The 13,699-nt window shown below is 37.6% G+C and overlaps 1 protein-coding gene across 3 annotated transcripts in view; it reads right to left on the reverse strand.

Moving 5' to 3' along the window:
- vegfc (vascular endothelial growth factor c) overlaps positions 1-12,689 on the reverse strand; it is a 36,772-nt gene extending 24,083 nt beyond the window's left edge. Inside the window, exons 1-3 of one of the 3 annotated variants that reach the window (XM_079615132.1) lie at positions 12,089-12,689; positions 545-755; positions 119-309 (exon numbers count right to left, since the gene is read on the reverse strand). In XM_079615132.1, coding sequence (XP_079471258.1) covers positions 119-309; positions 545-755; positions 12,089-12,199 — 513 coding nt within the window. In that variant the 5' untranslated portion in view covers positions 12,200-12,689. Of the gene's footprint in view, positions 1-118; positions 310-544; positions 756-876; positions 977-12,088 lie in introns of those variants that run through there. The other 2 variants (XM_079615134.1, XM_079615133.1) reach the window with 2 other exon arrangements.
- Between the last annotated feature and the right edge of the window lie 1,010 nt (positions 12,690-13,699).

Genomic DNA, 13,699 nt, shown 5'->3' on the forward strand with positions numbered 1-13,699 from the left:
CTCTCTTGCGAGATGATGGGGTTATACATCATCAAAGTTTCACTTTAAGGTCAGTACTGCTCATCATTGGTTCACAACAGATTTGTGGACACAAACAAATGCTGAAAGAGTCACTCACCGTCTTGCTGATGTATGAAGTGCTGATGTTCACGCACTGATGCTCCTCACTGTTACAGCAGCCCCCACATCTGTAGACAGACACGCAGGGTGGTTTATAGAAGGTGTTTGTAGCTGCCCCAAACTCTTTTCCCACATCTAAACAAACTTGGCGTGGCATGCACAGGGTCTTTTTCCACTCTGTCTCAATACCTGGAGGAAGCGCAGCGAGACAGGAAGAAGAGGCACATTAAAAAAAGGCCAGCAGTGAAATACATGGATTTGTATGCACTGCAATAATTGCAGATCAGGGTCTGACACATTCTTGGCATCCTAAAGAAACTTTTTGTCAGGACTGTCAAAAAGCATAAATTCTTGGCTTGAAGACAATAATGACAAAAACACTGCCAGCACAATCTGTGCCGATCTTAAATTAATAGTCACTCACTTTTAATAATTTCAAGATTGATGAAAGCAGCCGCAAAGGAGGCCTCCTCCGACCTTGTTTCTGTGGAGCTGTATTCTCTGTGAGGTAAGCGCGATCCCCCCTTGGAACGACACTTCAACATGCTCCAGTAGCTGGGGTAAACTATCCTCATAAGTTCATCCACGCTACCCGCTGAACGTAACTGCTCCACCAGGTCTGGCTCTGAATACTCCTGATAAGACACAGAGAAACAGAATAAAACTGGGGAAAAGCACCCTGTCAGTTTCTTCTACAAATAATTCTTCACAATTCTTCTGTCACAATGAACTTTTTCTTAGGGAAGGACCACATACCTGAAAAATTACTCTTTCCTAAAAGGATAGTCCACCCAAAAATGACAATTCTGTCATTTACTCGTTCTCATGTCGTTCCAAAACTGTGAGACAATCTTTCTTCTGCGGAACATAAAAGAAGATATTTTGAAGAATGTTGGTGACCAAATGTTGGTTCTGACTGACTTCCATTATATGGATAAAAATTACAATGGAAGTCGATGGAAACAGAAACTGTTTGGTAACTAGACAGTTTTGGTTCCCATTGACTTCCAATGAAATTTTGGTTAAAACACTGCCCAAAAACCACTGGTTTTGGTTACCAACATTCTTCAAAATATATTTAAAATTCTGCAGAAGAAAGAAAGTTACACAGATTTAGAACATCATGATGAGTAAATTATGTCAGAATTCACATTTTTGAGTGGACTATCCCGTTAAGAGGGATTTTATACCAGAGTAACACTTAAGATAGTTCACACAATTTTAATTCAGTCATACGTTGTCAACCAAACAGTTTTGGTTACCTATTGACTCTCACTGTATGAACAAAAAGTTTTCCACAGTTTTGTAAAGACATAAGTAAATGATGACATAAGTTTTATTTTTGGGCAAACTATTCCTTGGACAGCAACATAGAGTTATGCCTACAGTTACACCAGAGCTATACATACTGGTGAGGGTTTAATCAATGTGCTGGAAAGAACTACTGCAACAATGTATGCATGCCCATATTGTATAAATCCCAAAGCGACTAAGAGAAATATCAATTGTTTTTATGTTTTTTTTAATGCATGTTTCAATCTCTCATTGATTTAGAAAAGATGGTTTGTGACTCTACTCACTGAATCAATATTTGGATATCTAATTAGTGAAAAAAAAACACATGTGATGGCCAACTGTAAGCCGGTAACATTTTGTTGCATTTAATCATGCTGACACTACAATCTACACTACTATCACTATTTACTCATCAGATGGGTTTTTAAATGAATGTACCACAATCAACCAACAGATATAGGTAAAGCTTTCCCATGTCAAAATGTGTGAATGTGAAGAGTGAAACTGAGACATGCAAATCATGCTTTAATCGATGGAATGGTCAGAACTCCACGGTCTCGACTCAGCCAATTGAAAGTATTGCTTACTCAGTAAGCTGATGGGTGGGATCCAGGGTTGCCTGTGAAGACGGAGCCATGTCTGTCTGCAGCAAGAGACACCCTAGCACACGCAATCAAACCCCCAAAGTCTTGACCTCCCCGCAATCCGCAGCAGAATGAAAGTCTGCAAGAAGTGTGAAAACACCAACGGCGTCTGAAACAGCCTGAAGTCCCTGATGGAAAATGATACTGCTGTCTGGGACATTCCAGGAAACATGCCAAGTTTACCCACATAGCTGATCATGGCTGTCGATAAAAAAAACACCCACCCCCTCTTGTAGAGGTGTTAATTTTTTTTTTGAAAAAAACAACAACTAGAAATAGAGCCTCAACAGAATTCCCCTTTCCAGAAGGCCAGTCTTTGGTATTGGTCCCAACCACTCTGTATCACATTTGACTGGTGAATACACATACTTTTTTTTTTCTTTATTGAAATCGCATTAGGCAAATCACCAAGTTTACAGAAGACAATTTATTATATAAAATGGTAGGAAATGAGCTTTCTCTTACTCTTGCTTTTTGTTGTAAACCTTATTAATTACATAAAATACTTTTTTGGGGCCGGTTAAGAACAAGCAATGTTCCCCTTCAAAAGAGATCCTCAGAACAAACAGGAGCTTTACAATTTGACAATTTTTTGTAAGTATAAACTTGAAGGCCATATTTCATGATACAGGACAGTTCGCTGTGCCAGAATATATACAAATGTAACCATTTACATGAAATATGACTTCTAAGATTGCATAGTTTTAAATGTTATCATAAAACCTTTGACATAGTAGCTGAACAAGATTCTAAACCCACATTGTTACCTGCAAACATTCAGTTGTACCGCATACCAAGGAAAATAGCTCTAATCGTGGAAAAAGGAAGAATATAATCCTTGTAGGAAATGACCGCTTCAGCATTGACTCCCTTCTGTTTATTCAGGAAACCCAAATACCACAAAAAGAGTATGAACAAGACTATTGTATGTGGCCTCTTCCATGCCTTTGTTCACAGTGATTCCTGAGATAACACACTGGTCTGTTTCCTACCAGAAACAATGGAGACTGAGAAAATGATGTGTGGTGCACAGAATACAGACACATTCACACGTGAGTCAGGCCCAAACTTCAGGTTTGGTAATTGTAAAAATGGTAATACAATGCCCTATTTTTATGTTTTAGTGGCAACTAAAAAAAGACACTGATGGGAGAACGATACAAATGGGAACCATGAAGTCTGAGAGCACTTGACCCAGAAATGCATTCATTGTTTTACTCTTGTGATCTAATTCATAATATTAGGGATAGCTTTATTCTAATTTTACAAAATAAAATAAATTTTAATGCATAATAAATAAAAAAAATTATTTACCTGTCAGACTCAATATTAAATATCATGTTAAATGCACATTTAATTTCATATAAAGATCAAATTCAAATTGCATACAACTAATTGCAGCTAATTTTATTATTAATCATGATTTCTCACAACTGTGCTTTTACTGGGTGAGTCGGAGTGAACAATGCCACAAATAGAGAGCAGGCCAAGATCAGTCCAAATAATACATAACATTTCAGTTTGTTTTTCACCAAACCCTATCATATACCCCCATAACACTTGGAATATATAGTATGAGACCATTCTGTGATACTTTTGCATCTTTTCTTAAAAGCTTGATGCTGGTCGCTAATTCACTGCCATTATATGGGCGAGTGTGAGTGGGAATTTTTTTTTAATTTCTCCTGTGATCCAAAAAATAAAGAACAGCATACTGCATTAGAACAACACCAGGGTGAGTAAACTATGACTTCATTTTCATTTTAGGGTGAACTATCCCTTTAAAGAAAAAAGGTTTGACATTTTTAATGAAAGAAAATAAATAGTTTGTCTGATTAATCAAGTTGAAGGGAGAATGGCGTCAATACGAGATTACATTTGGCCCCGAAAAGCAGTGATTCATGGGATGTAATGAAATGATGACCTGATGATCTGCATACAACATCAGTGGCTAGCCATGAGCCGCATTGTGCTGTTAACCAATAAAAAAAAACACATTCACCTTCACTAAGCAAGAAAGTATGTCTCATTGAATTAACCACAATAGAAAGCAGCTGGATTTAACACTTAGGACAGGATGCCATCTCCACTTTAACAAAATCATCAGATGCCAAACACGCACGGGATCCCAATAATGACAATGACACCATCATGACTGCCATTATTTTAAAGTTCAAATGTGAGTCAACAGTTTGATGGCAATTATAAAATGTGCATCATTAGACAGAATGCTCATTTCAGACACCCTGAAGCAACACATATTATCTTGATGGTGTAGTGTTTCCTGAAGCAAACCAAAAAACTGACACAATGACACAAACAACTAGATCCTTTTTTGGCAATGAGGTTAGAGTTTATCCTCTAAGCTGATACCAGCATCCGGAGCTATTTTGGATGAGGTTTCTGGAAGGCACCCTCGCCGAATGAATTCCTTTAGTCTGAGTCAAAAGGCTTCATATTTAGGCCAGGTTTATACAGTTCCATTTCCATTACAGTCACCCCATACTCCTACATTAAAGCTTAATCAAAACGTCAGCCATCACAACTTCATGATTTATGAGTTCACATTTTTATATACTCCTTCATACTACTTCAGTTAATATACATATTTGCGAAAATAGTTGTTTCAAATGTGTTTCAGCAGCAAAATTGACAATTTCGTGATTTCTGCTTTTTGCACAGATATATTTATTTTATAGCTAACCATTCAGAAATAAAAAAATAAAATTAGCAATTTGAATGCTACAAAGGCCTCTCAAGCAGTCAATTGTGGTTTATTATCTATAAAGGGCAGTTATGAGAGGACCACACAGTACAAGAGATTATAATCATAACAGTGCTTAGATTGCTTCTGCACACATTCAATAGGTTATATTTTCAAGTAAATAAAAGTCAAAGTCAAAGCCATTATTGTACTAATTTCTACTTTCAACACAATGGAATAAACCAAATGCTGTCACTGGGGAGTACTACAGACATCAACACAGAGCATAACACATGCTCACTGAACACTGGCCCCCATCATGGACATTATAGCAGTGGTGCATATGCACAAGAACACATGTTGCATCTGTTCCAGACATACCTTTCATCCTCAATATTGGACTCCAGAGAGCAGGTTTGCGAATGGTGCTGTGCTCACTGAACTTGAATGATGTCGTTGAAGTCTGCTGGGGGCATGTCTGGGTCTACGTTTGCCAACACTCAGGAGGAGAGTAAGAGGATCTGAAATATCATTAACCCCCTAATGATCTCCTAGAAACCCTAGAACTAACTGCAAGCTTTGAGCCTTTGACCTAGGGGAGAACCAATTCCTTTGAGAATAAGTCTGGCCACAAGTCTGAAGAGTAACTGAGACCCTCTTCAACATCCAAGCTTCCCACATTTCGGACAAACAATCCTAATCTGTCACATTTTCCTAAAGCAATTGATATGCTCCCCAAGGTAGGAGGACTGCACTATGAAGCTCATGAATTCTATATTGCGGTCTCTCGTATGAATCTAAATCAAACGCTGGTTTCAGTACACACGCTAATGCACATTTGCATGCGCTCTTGAGACCAGACCATCCGCATGTAAATCATTTTTCCAGTCTTTAGCCTAGTATCTGTTAGGTCCATTAATATGACTGAGCAGCATTGGATACAACATAGAGCACGTAACAACAGAGGACACGGTCTATGTCTGAATCACTCCATTCAAAAATAATGCTTTCCAAGTCCAATTTGCAGTATAAACAGTTAATAAGCTCCACATTGCCTCGGGTTACATTACAATGTTTACACTTTGTTTTGCGCCACTGCTAACTACGCCAACACTAGAATAAAAAAAAAAAACTTTTTTATTTACTTAATTGACATCAGTTTTTAGATTCATTTGGTTCTGAATCTCAGCCAAAATGGAAAGTCTAGAATCATGCATAATAAGAGCATGAATGTGCCATTTTGATTTTATGTTGACTTTAAGAAATAATCTAGAGATTTGTCTGAGTCCCATAAGAACCTCTCCTCATTTTTTAGAAATACTTTTTTTCTGGGTCTGATCCGTTTCACGTGTAGAGGCGGGCGTGTGTCAGGATGCAATTACTGTGCACTTCTGACACGTACTTGGTTAAGGTTTCTGTGGTGCAATAAAGCTATTAGCCTGGAGGGTTGCCCACTACTCAATAAGACCATAGGGATATTAGGTCTAATGTTCTGTAACCCAATTCTTGAGCTCTCCAAGACATAATAGAGCTCTGCATGAAATCCCAATGAAACTCCCTGTAGACACATTTTTAAAAAGCTACACAGATACAGTGGGGGCAGGACGGGTTCTTGTTTTGGCATACTTAAAGCATTATTTGAAGCAAATATCCTGGCAGCACAGAAACTGTCAAGATTGACATTAGTAAGTTTTAAGCAGCATCCACTCAGCGAGTATTCATAGGTCTTGGCATGTGGATTACACAAGTCTTAAGAAAGCTTTAAAAGATTAGTTTGTCAAAAAATTAATACTCTATCACCATTTACTTACCCTAATGTTATTCCAAACCTGTATGACTTTCTTTTCTGTGTTAAACACATAAGTGGTTAATTAGCTGAAATTCCATGCTGCCCTTTTTCTTGCTACACTGCTTCTGCTCCTAAACTACTTTCACTGAATGGAAAAGAGCAGCTTTGGCATTTAGCTAAAATGTCTTCTTTTGTGTTCAACAAAACAAAAAAAACACATTTTTGGAATTACATGAGGCTGAATAAATGATGACAGACTTTAATTTTCCCTATTCCTTTTTTAAATACAATGCATTAATATTAAAATATAAAGACCTTTAGGCACCAGAGAAGACAACCTACAAACATTAGCCTATCAATACTAAGTGTAACACAAACAATGCTAAATAATTAGGACTCCACACATTTGCCTTATGTATTATAATAAAACTACATGAATCATCTGTAGACTAGTGGACTCTCTTGACTCTATTTCCAGAATTGATAACACTTGTCCACTCATTAAATTGATTCATTGGACTTTTTAGTGCTGATTTCCTGGGCTGAGTCCGAAATCGCCCTCTATACCCTTAATACTAGGGCACTATTTGAGGGGACAGCCATTTGTAGTGGTGTCCAAAACCATAGTAGACGTTATCGTGTGGACTCATTCAATCCCAAAGTGCACCGCATTGACAAATGTACAATGATGTACGCTCCATGGCTAGAGAATTCCCATAATACACTGTGAGAATTGCGTACTGAACTAATTCCTACATCTGACCAGATGTCACTAACATCTGAATCATCCACCCAGTTTCCAAACCGCTGGTCCAATGTGGCTACAGTGTGATATCATACAGGTACAAATTCCTTTTCGATTGAATATTAAATTGTTTGATTAATGTTTATACTGTCACGTTCAGTTTAGTTTTGTTCATGGACCTTCAGTGTGTTTTCATGTCACATGTTTCTTTGTTCAGTTTCCCGCTACTCATCCGTCTCCTTGGTTACCGTCATTATTAGTTCATGTGAGTCAGCTGTGTTCAGTAATTATCCTCGTTATGTTCACTACTTAAGTTGTTCCTTCTCCTGCACTCCTTGTCCGGTCACTGTAATGTCAATGTGAGGTTGTTACATGATTCTTGAGTGTAATTATTAAAGTGTTGTTTGGATTTCACCTTCTAAATCTTCAGCCTGTTCCTGGGTACACCACACCACATCACATATTCATTAGTTTCCAAGACAGAGTGCAAAATAAATATTTTCGTTTTACTACTGTAGTTGCCAGTTTGCTAAGTTTCAAATAATGATTAAACAGCAAGCAAAAACTATGCAAAAGCGGCAGCCCATTTACTGCGCTCAGTGTCCAAAGTTTTCATTCACTCCCTCAAGTGAAATATTTTAGTAAACTAATGTAGGGAATAATAATCAATAAATGAGGGTACAGGGGGGTGATTTTTTTAAGATGATAATTCTGCCCTCAGCCTACATGTGCACTACCTTTTCCTTTCGCTGTCTCACTCTGACTAAATGAACGGGTCACTACACAAACCAGTTTTATCCTTTAGAGCAGTGATTCAGGGTTTAGAAAGATTTCCATTTCCTTTGTAAGACTCTGTAAGTCTTTGTTAATCTGTAAGTCTTTGCTACACTGCAAGTCATGACTTCTCATTAAGATCTGTACAAATGATTGCATATCCACTCGTGGTGGAAATTTCCTGCTTCTGTGGTATTTCAAAGAGGACTAATGACTTTATTTTTGTCAAATTTCACATCTAAATTTGATTTTTAATAAATATGCCATTTTGTCTAATAGGGAAAGTTTCTGCATGATTGCTCACTGAACAGTCAGACAAGCTCGTACATAAAGGGAAACGAATGGCAAGGTTTTTTTCACCACATTATCTACTGTTTTTAGCTCAAACGAATCACCGTAAAGGTGACCAACTTTACAACAATGTTAAATTATATTCTGTATACAGTAATGTGTAAAAAGAAACATTTCTGATTTATTGTCTGAGTACTTAAGGCTTACTGATGGGGCTCTGTGGGTTCATAAGACAAAAAAGTAGGGAAATACTGCATTAGACTACTACCAAGGGTCTAGTCTCCATACTTTTCTTACTCCATACTACTCAATACTAACAGTTTACACTCCCAGAGTGGTCCACACACTGGCTATAATAAGTTTACTAGAAGAAGGCAGGTAAAAAAAGAAAAAAGGAATAACAAGTTTACTCTTTTTACTGGATTTTCTCTGCTGCAACACATTCCAGTGCTTCTCCTTGCAGAGGAAATTGCAAAAGCGGTCTCGGATCTGAAAAAAAGTGCAACAAACCCCAAAAAATCTCAGTCCCCCAGCTGCTTCAGGCACACTGCTGGGCCACAGTCAGGGCTGAATTCCTCTGCTGAAGGGGACTGGGATCCACAGCCAGTTTATAGACAGCGCAAAAAGGACAGCTACAGCTACTCAAATTGAAAATGCAATCACTACAGATTAAAGAGAGAGATTTTTACAGATGTTCAAACCAAAAAGTAGCCTAAATATTTTTATATTTTATTTTTTGCTGCTGTGTCTGTGAGTGAGTGAGTGAGTGAGTGAGTGAGTGAGTGAGTGAGTGAGCGAACGAACGAACGAACGAAGAGAACGAACGAACGAACTAACGAACGAACGAACGAACGAAGAGAGACATTTATGATTGGCTCTATACCAAGATTATCATTAATGAAAACTATTACGAAAAACGCTATACACTGAAAACTAAACTAATACTTAAAATGTGCACTAAAAATGAAAAGTACTATAAAATTACAGAGAAAAAGACTTTCATATTTTCAGTCAACATCTATCAAGTCTACTCAAACCAATTAGACAACAAGTAGCATAAAACAAGCAAAGTTCGCTTGTCAGATGTTCAGGCTTTTTTTCGCTTGTCAGATTTTTTTCGTTTGTGGAGCGGTTTAAGATGAAAAATCTAATTAATATTGAAAAAATAATAGAACTAAAATGATACAAACAAAATAAAAATATCAACAAGTAAAACTAGACTGACATTGAAAACCTAACCAAAAACTATAATAACCCTTTTATATAGATGTACAGTAAAAGTTGCCACTGCAGCCTTAAAGAGAACCAATAACTAACCACTAAACTAAACTGAACTAAACATCACTTCATATGACCTACTCCATTTTCATCCATGAACATTTGATACACTCCCCCAAAAAACAGCCTTTCAAACATGCCATTCCTTTACTACAGCATTGCACAATTATGAAAATAGGTTCTTAGAAGTAACAGCTACTGAAACACCCCATTTGCAGAAGTTGCCTAATTCAAAGAATGGTTGAACTGCTGACCTCCCCAAAGACGTGAAGTATTCTTGCTTATGTCATCACAAAGTCTGACTCTCCCACCCCCAACCCCCCTCTAAAGAAAAAGCTCCTCTAAAGTTGTGAAAGTGTTGAAAAGTGGGTGTGCTAAATCTGAAGTTAAAGGATGAGCCGATCTGGCAGGTGGAATGGCTATTAGAGTGGCGAAGACAAGAGACAGAAGTGAGTAATCTGTTCCACCTGTGCTAACTTTCCTACCTGGGAAGTACACATGTACCACACACTCACACTGGAGAAGACATCCCTGGGGAATCCCCTGGTTATCACCAAAGAGCAGAAATAAACAAGCATGGTTTAAAAGAGGGGGGGGGGGGGGGAAGCTATTTTACTACTAGCTGAAGGTCCTTTATCATGGGTGGTTTATTCTCGGGCATTCATTACTAGCCATGAGACACACTCATAGTGGCTGAAATATAATGCTTACTTAAACCAGAGAGTCTCAAGAGACTTGCAACATAGCGGCTAATAATACTAAGACGTTCCCAAAGCAGTCAACATCTAAAATGATGGAGTTTTTGTAAAGCCACATGACAAAACCATTCGTCAGTCCCAATGAATGAGGTCAAGACTGCAGCTGAGCCTTTAAGACTACAAATCAGGGGGTCCCAGCACCTCATGTGTACTCACCAAGCACCCACATTTCCCAGGTGACCCCTTCAGAAAGATAGTCTTACTAGACAATAACTCTCTCTACATGTACAATCAGCATGATTTACAATTACAATCACAATTACTCATGATTTACAGGACAGCTTTGCCAAACGTATGAGAGATGGCCATGACAGAAATGTCCAAGGGAGAGAAATAAGGTCAGTATATTACCCGAGCGCTGACTGATGCCCAATGAATTATTGAGTCAACCATCCCATACATTCATATAGCGTACAGCCACATGTGCAATTATGGAACAATTATTCAATTTCGTGGCATAAGTGCAAGACAAATATCCCCCAAGTGGACTGAAAATAAACCATTAGAAATTCAGCAGCGTTTTGTGTTGTTGCTGTTGTACTTACGATTGGCTTTTGCTTCTCTCAGTGAATTCCAGCTAAATGAATCTTAATAACCATCGAATTTCACAGCGGCCCAAAGGAGTTTAAGAGAGAGAGCAGTGAAAACAAAGCAAGTCTAATTTTAGGCACTCGTGATTAGTGTACCGTACGGCCCATGTCACACATTACCAATGGGAAGCATTTCAAGACCTTGTCAAGATGTCCACATTGTTGCGCGTAGCATATGGTAGCTATCATTTATGCACTGCACATAGTAAAATTATTCTGCTGCTGTATAAGAAATGATAGAATGTTGTTTCTTAATCATGTATAATAGTGTCATTTAAAACATATTGTGGCTGGGTGTGTGAGCCAAATAATTAACAGACATCTTTTGTTTTTAAACAGGTCACATTGGAGCTCCTGAGGAAGATATAATGAAATTAATCACACCCATTGAGTATATGTATCATCATACATGATCAAAGAAACACTTTCTCTCTTTTTTCTTTCTTTCTCAGTGGGAGACAGAAGAATGAGAGAGATAGAGAGACTACTTCTCAAGTTGCTGACCCAATGTCACCTGCTTCCACTTCTTATGGCAATATAACTATGCTCTCAAATTATTTCCCTTATGTGTGAATGAAGTTCTCTTAAAATTAAGTCCATATGATAAATAGGCTACATGAAAATGGTAAATATTCCAGAGGTACTGGGTGCTTTTAATAATTTGTTGAATTTATATTGTAATAAATAAAAACTAAAACACAAATAAATAAATAAACAGAGAACAGTAAGGTCAAAGGTTGTTTAAAAAGTCACATTACCCTAAACAAAATATGGCTTTTAATGATCTGTCCAAGCTTAAGATATTTAAACACATTTTTAGATATTATATAAGTTCCAATTCAAGTGTTTTTGCAAGAAGACCCTAATAAATGAATCAGGATTCTAAACTAAAGCTAATCTGGGTTAAGTACAATAGTCACCAGTGCCAGTGATGTTGGATGTTGATATGTTGCATCTCAAAGCTCCAAACAGTACAACTAAGTTTGAAAATAACTTCATGCTGAGTTTAGGGCAACAAATCGTAATAATAAATGATGCATCAAACCCATTTCTCCGCTTTTAAAACATAAAACTTGAAAATGATCTTGCCAGTGCTTACCATGGCATCTCCTTGATCTTGGTCATAATCATAGTAGTCGTGACTTGACTCCAAAGCAAGGTTTGCATAAAGCAATGCAAGACAGAAGACAGAAATTCCAAATAAGTGCATTTTAGAAAAATAATTCTCTGAAGTCTGAGCAGAGTCTGTTGAAAGTTCCTCTTTTGCAGCTTTCAGCAGCTGGTTTCTAGAAAATTCTGTCCTTAAACTAAAATAATACCCATGTATACATCCAACATTTTAAGAAGACACTTCGAAACTGGTCCATGGAATGCACTTTGAGCTCGTCCCTTCACAAGCGCCTGTGAACATCCACTCCGTGCGGAGAGAGATCAGTGTGGAAGTGCGCTCAGCGCTCTATGGCATGTTTTATGCAATTTCACGCTGTTACTTTGACTCCTTCTCCTCCCCCTCTCCGTTTTCCCCCAGCCTGCCTCTTCGGTCGCTGCTAGACACATTCCGAGACATCACATCAAGAGAGGAATATGAGTCATGGCACGCGCGCTTTTCTCAGGTGTCGACTACAGCACGTCAAAGTCATTGTGAGCAATTCACGCACGAGCGCACTGACTGAACCATGCAGTTGCCGTTTTTTTTGTGTAAGGTGAAAGGGCAGTGGTTCGTTCCAACATAAAAACTGTTTTTACTTCCCCATTCATCTCATATTTTTTTGAAGAATATGCAGGTCTGGCTTTTTATAGTCCCACTATTACTGAACATAGACAAGCTTCAAACATTAACGCAAAAACAAGATAAAAGTATCTCATCACAATGTGACAGCGTACTGTTATATTAAGAGATAAACCTAAATTAAAATGTTTTAAAAGAGTATTTAGTATACTACTTATTGACAATGCAAAGTGTTTTTTCAGCATGCTCAATTTAAACAAATTAAAAAAAGTTATTAAAAACAATAAAGTAATAGTATAAACATTGTAACCAGACACTAAATAATATTAATAATATTATTATTAAAACAACACGTGTATGGTGAATTTTGGTTAATTGGGCCACCTTGATTGGGGCTGGGTAATTTGGGATGACTGTCAAAAAGTGGAACAATTTACCTGAATTCTCCCATATAGCCTACTCATAGTGAGCTTCTAGGGAAGTTTATTGGAGGGTTTTTCGCCATAGGGGGTCTTACTCTTCAAGTTCACTGAGTGCTCTTCTAATGCTGTGGAATGCAAGTCCCACTTGAGTCATTGTGTTCCATTCACCGCTGTCAAATGGTTGCATTTAATTTTGTGATCTTCTCAAATACTACTTTAAGTAGCAGGCTAAACATGCACTGTCAAACGCATTCAGTGTTAACACTAAAGGTCTAGTTTGAATAGGCTCAGGGGCTAAGGGTTTGTGAATGATAACCTAATTAGCCATGACACTATTGAATACTTCAATGTAAAAATACCTGACAGTTCACATTTAAATTGCTGGCCACATGCTTTCCAGGGCAATTGAGATATTGTTTTCTATTAAAAAAAATTATAATGATAAATGATTGGACCAAATGACTGGTGACAATACAAATATGGTAGTTGTTGTTGTTGTTAAAGCCAAACAATTCCATAAGAAGAAGACGTAGTAGCCTATTTCCAAATCAATGCAAAT

Source organism: Phoxinus phoxinus, assembly GCF_949152265.1.
Source record: "Phoxinus phoxinus genome assembly, chromosome: 6".
Classification (NCBI taxonomy): domain Eukaryota; kingdom Metazoa; phylum Chordata; class Actinopteri; order Cypriniformes; family Leuciscidae; genus Phoxinus; species Phoxinus phoxinus.